The 4,760-nt window shown below is 47.0% G+C and overlaps 1 protein-coding gene across 1 annotated transcript; it reads right to left on the bottom strand.

The window, feature by feature from the left end:
* Positions 1-201: 201 nt before the first annotated feature.
* On the bottom strand, positions 202-1,494 carry LOC139657693 (galanin receptor 2a). Its single transcript, XM_071535609.1, has one exon. It carries the CDS (start codon positions 1,492-1,494, stop codon positions 202-204), a length of 1,293 nt encoding a protein of 430 aa, XP_071391710.1.
* Between the last annotated feature and the right edge of the window lie 3,266 nt (positions 1,495-4,760).

Below are 4,760 nucleotides of genomic sequence, written 5' to 3'. Positions count from 1 at the left end.
GTAGCACAATATTCAACTCAATATAGGCCACATGCTCACGATATTTTTTACATTTGGTTTGCACTTAAGAGATACAAATAGATTACTTACATTCAGGAAGAATAAACGGGGATTTGTTCCACCATGATTATCTAAACATGTCATGTTGCCTATATCGGAATTTTTGTGCGCCACGGTGCGTTTTGGTTCCATCCGTCCCGCTCAGTCGAACACAGTCTCGCACACGGTCACGGCCGACAGACTCTTGCTCTTGGTCAGCCGGGTGCCGCCGTGCGCACCGGCCGCCTGCTTCTCCGAGGGCGCGCGGCCGCACGACGCCCGCTTGGACACGGAGCCGCTCACGGACGGCTGCTGCTGCAGGGACAGGCTGAACACGGACGACAGCTTCTCCCGGTAGCTTTTCCTGAAGCGCTTCGCCGACCGGTACAGGTTCCCCACGAAGCAGTAGCACAGCGGGTTGAGCGCCGAGTTGGTCAGACCGAGCCACTGCGCGAACGGTCTGCCCTGGAGGATCCACTCGTGCTGGACGTGGTCCGCGTCGTTCTCGTCCTCCCGGTCCAGCGAGTCCGGCATGTTGAAGTCTATCCAGATGTCCACGACGTACAGAGGCAGCCAGGATAAGGTGAACAGCAGGACCAGCGCCAGCACCATCTTGGCTATCCTTTTGCGCACTCGCACCCGAGACACGACCTGCGCGATGCCGAATTTGTTCGACTCCCTTAGTTTGTCGTCCGTCCCCCACAGTTTCCACCCGGTCAGCAAACAGATGATCAGGTTGAACAACACCGGGAAGCAATAGAGCGAGCAGAAGAGCAAGAAGTTGTAGCCCTGCCGCAGCTTGACCTTGCTCCAGCCCTCCACGCACACGGTGACGGTGTGCGCCCCGTCCAGCAGCGACAGAGTGCGGGTGGTGTTCATGAACAGCAGCGGGAGGCACAGTCCCGACGAGACGGCCCACACCAGGCAGATCATGCCCAGTATCCGCCGCCCGGTGAAGAAGGAGCGCGCGTGGAGCGGGTTGTGCACGCTGTAGTACCGGTTCAGGCTGATCACGGCCAGGCTCAGGACGCTGGCGGACACCGAGACCGCCTGGACGAACGGCACGGTGCGGCACAGGAAGTCCCCGAACACCCAGGCGTTGTAGACCTGGTGGCCCAGGTTGACGGGCATGCACACGCACACCACCATCATGTCGCACACCGCCAGGTTGACCAGCAGCCGGCGGGTCGCGGACACCCCGGACAGCCGGTTCCTCTTGCGCGTGAGCACCAGCAGCGCCGTGATGTTGCCGCCGAGCCCCGCGATGAAGGAGAGGGTGTACATCACCACGAGCACGATGGTGCCCGGTTCGTGTCCCGAGAACAGGACGTCCACCGCGAACGGGTTGGTGCTGAACAAACTCCAGTTGCGGTAGTCATCGCGGTGAGGCTCCCAAAGCGAGTAATTCGAGGCGAACAAATGTCCGAATTGTGCGTAAAAATGTGTCAGATTCATCTCCCGCTGCCCGTCACATCGCGTGTGCGGTGAGAAGTGGCCGAACCGGAGGCGCGCAGGTGGGACCGCGGCGCACGGCGATGCGCTCCGACCAGGCTGCTCCGCGGCGACGGCGGGGATCCGAGCCACATTGAGACCGCGTCCGGGGTGAAATGTGGATGTCGAATGTAGTCCAGAATATTGTAGAGATTGTTTTTGTTATTTTTTTTTTTTAGTAAAGTCGCTGTCAGCGTGTTGCGCGCAAGCGGAGTTGCGGGTGGCGCACAGTTCAGCGCGTCCAGTCAATGGTTTTCCCCTTTCTCGCACCTCAAGGCGCTGCTGTATCCGAGCTGTCCTTCCTCCGATTCACACACACACACACACACACACACACACACACACACACACACACACACACACACACACACACAGTGGCATGCAAAAGGTGGAGTCATTGCCGAACGCACTCCCTTTATATGAAACCACGTAGCTGTAATTAAAAAGGTGGGTTGACCATGATCTGAAGATAAACAACCACCAATAGAAAGAAAAATATATTATATATTCACAAAAACATCACATCATTCATTTTTCATCAAAAGACACTAACTTCAAATCCAGTTTAACACTTTTTCCTATGATGTATATTATGAAATAAAGATTTCTATCAGCCTTAAAGGTGGTAAACTCATTTTTTTAGTTTAGCTGGGTTTGGCAGAGTGACACAAATGAAGCTTATTAAAAGAGGGAGGAGGGAACTTGTGGAATGAAATGTCACGAGCGAATCAGATCAGCACCCAGAGACACATCAGCATGCAAAAATACCCATCTGAAGCAATTGGATCTAGTATTGGGCCCTGAAGTCATATTCTACCATGGAAAATTAATTAATTTCATTCATTTCCGCAATGACGTTTCACTCGTTCTGGTATCAGCATCTTGAAACAAGGCAGAGTAAGTGGAGTTATTGCTCCTTAATGGCAGATTTTTTCAGTTTTAAGAATAAATCAATCAATAGATAAATGTATAAATCCACACCCACATGATAACAATGCATTTGATTTCATGTCACAATTAAATGTTTTTCTCTGTGATGACTCCCCCCCCCTTTTTTTTGCCTTTTGCTTTGCTGCTGCTTTGTCAATAAAAACTTGGAGAGTTTCATTCCAGAAATTAGAAATCCCCTATTCCATGAAATTAACAGCGGCTTTGACAAAGTTAATAGGCTGCCGGAATAACAGTAATTAAAGTTGAGCCATCTTCAAACTCTTGCTTACCAACTAGTTCCATAATAGTTAGGATATAACCGTTTTTTTTTGAAATATTAACAAATACATTTCAGGTCGAATTTATATATTCCATTCATGCTGGAATGAAAGCTTTAATCCTCTCCTTTCTGCTGTTTTGATGTGTCAGTGTTCACCCTTGGCACACTTGTGAATGTGTCACCCTGTACAATGAAATGCCATTGAGTCTCTCATAATGGAGATACTGTTAATTGAGGTGCTTGAGCCAATGGAATAGATTATGTCAAAGCAGTCTCTAAATGCCACCCCAATAGAAATTGAGCCTACAACAAGTCTAATTCTAACTTCACAATAAAGATGATGACCTGACTCACTATCAGGTCATCATCACCACTATCTCATCTCAGTGTCCTATTACTTTAAATGCATCGAGTCATTTTGCTGACTGTAATGTAATGTCACAATGTTTAAGCTGAATAAATGGCAGCAGAGTGGAGCGTCTTTTTCCAGCGAGAGATCATGCGATGCATTTTTAATGTCGGTCAAGCTCCCAGAGTCTTCCCCATTCAATATCCCGTTGTTAAGGGGCTTTAATGGTTATCTCCCCTCAGCGCCCAATAATACTTGGCATTTAAATGTCATTAGCCTCTAACAGATTTGAATTACAGCAGCGGAGACGTGTCTATCACAGGTGAGCCAGGTCTGGACTGTGAAAACACACGATAATGCCTCTGTTTCTCTCTCTCACTTCCCTTTCTGTTTTCTGGTGAATCCCATTTTTTCTCTCCCCCCCCCACCCCCCCAGTATCGTTTATCCTGTCTTTGTGAGGCAAAGCATGAAATTAGAGCGGTGTCCCGCAGTAGGCGGGCAGTCTCTGTAGCTGTCAGGACCGGGAGTTCATGCTGAAATGTTGCTTTAATCTGTTAGAGGCATTAGGAGTCCGGCAGCCTCGTATCCCACTGTTAGGCTCCTCTCTTCGCCTCTGCTGTCATACCAGGATGTGTGTGTGTGTGTGTGTGTGTGTGTGTGAGAGAGAGAGAGAGAGAGAGAGAGAGACTGACCAACTGCCTGGTAGAAATATGTGAGGGTCATTCACAGCAGCACAGAGTAGGATGAACACTAATAATTCAGTTTTAACCAGATTAAAGCAAAACCCTGACTACTTCAATTGTCATGTAAATGTATTAATCTGATTACTTTAATCAGAATAAGGCAGCATGTGACCAAGTCAACTTCGCTCGAGTCCCAAGTCAGTCTCAAGTCTTGAGGCACAAGTCTCAAGTCAAGTCCATGTCATTAATGTCAAGTCTCAAGTCTAAATGTAGAACAGCAAGTCAAGTCAGAACAAATCAAGAGTCCAGTATCAGTTTAATATATTAAAGAAAACTAAATATCTAGGAATTTTCAATGCAATATGGTTTTAATAGGATAAAAACTTGGTAAGAGCATCATGAGTTTGATTTCTACAATCAGTTTCAACTTCAATAAATTCAATCATTCCATACAAATTCAGAAAACAGAATTTAAATTCAGTCGTCTGCTGGAACAAATCTCATCACTTTCAATCTAAGTCATTTACACAAACACAAGATCTCAAGACAAGATTTTAGAAACCTATTCAAGTCATCAAAGTACAAGTCAGAGTCAAGTCCCAAGTCACCAGAACCCAAGTCAAGTCAAGTCTCAAGTCTTCTCTTCATGCATCAAATCAAGTCTCAAGCAGTTAAAACTGTGACTCGAGTCCCCACCTCTGATAAATACAAAATAAAAATAAGAAATCAGAGCATACAATTGACTCAATATTAAATTGATTGTGACTTGACATTAATGACATGGACTTGACTTGGTAATCTACATTTAGACTTGGGACTTGACTTGAGACTTGTGCCTCAAGACTTGAGACTGAGTCTTCTGTCAAGACTTTAGAAACCTTTTCAAGTCAAGTACAAGTCAAGTCAGAGTCAAGTCCCAAGTCACCAGAACCCAAGTCAAGTCAAGTCTCAAGTCTTCTCTTCATGCATCAAGTCAAGTCTCAAGCA

Source organism: Centroberyx affinis, unplaced genomic scaffold, assembly GCF_046629955.1.
Source record: "Centroberyx affinis isolate AG114_WGS23_722 - 3 ecotype Tasmania unplaced genomic scaffold, CSIRO-AGI_Caff_v1 ptg002745l_1, whole genome shotgun sequence".
NCBI lineage: Eukaryota > Metazoa > Chordata > Actinopteri > Beryciformes > Berycidae > Centroberyx > Centroberyx affinis.
The sequence above is the reverse complement of the archived record's forward strand: the minus strand, read 5'-3'. Positions and strand labels throughout refer to the sequence as shown.

What these genes read in the sequence shown, in the direction of transcription:
- LOC139657693 (XM_071535609.1), bottom strand. Translation starts at nt 1,494, where the DNA reads ATGAATCTGACACATTTTTACGCACAATTCGGACATTTGTTCGCCTCG.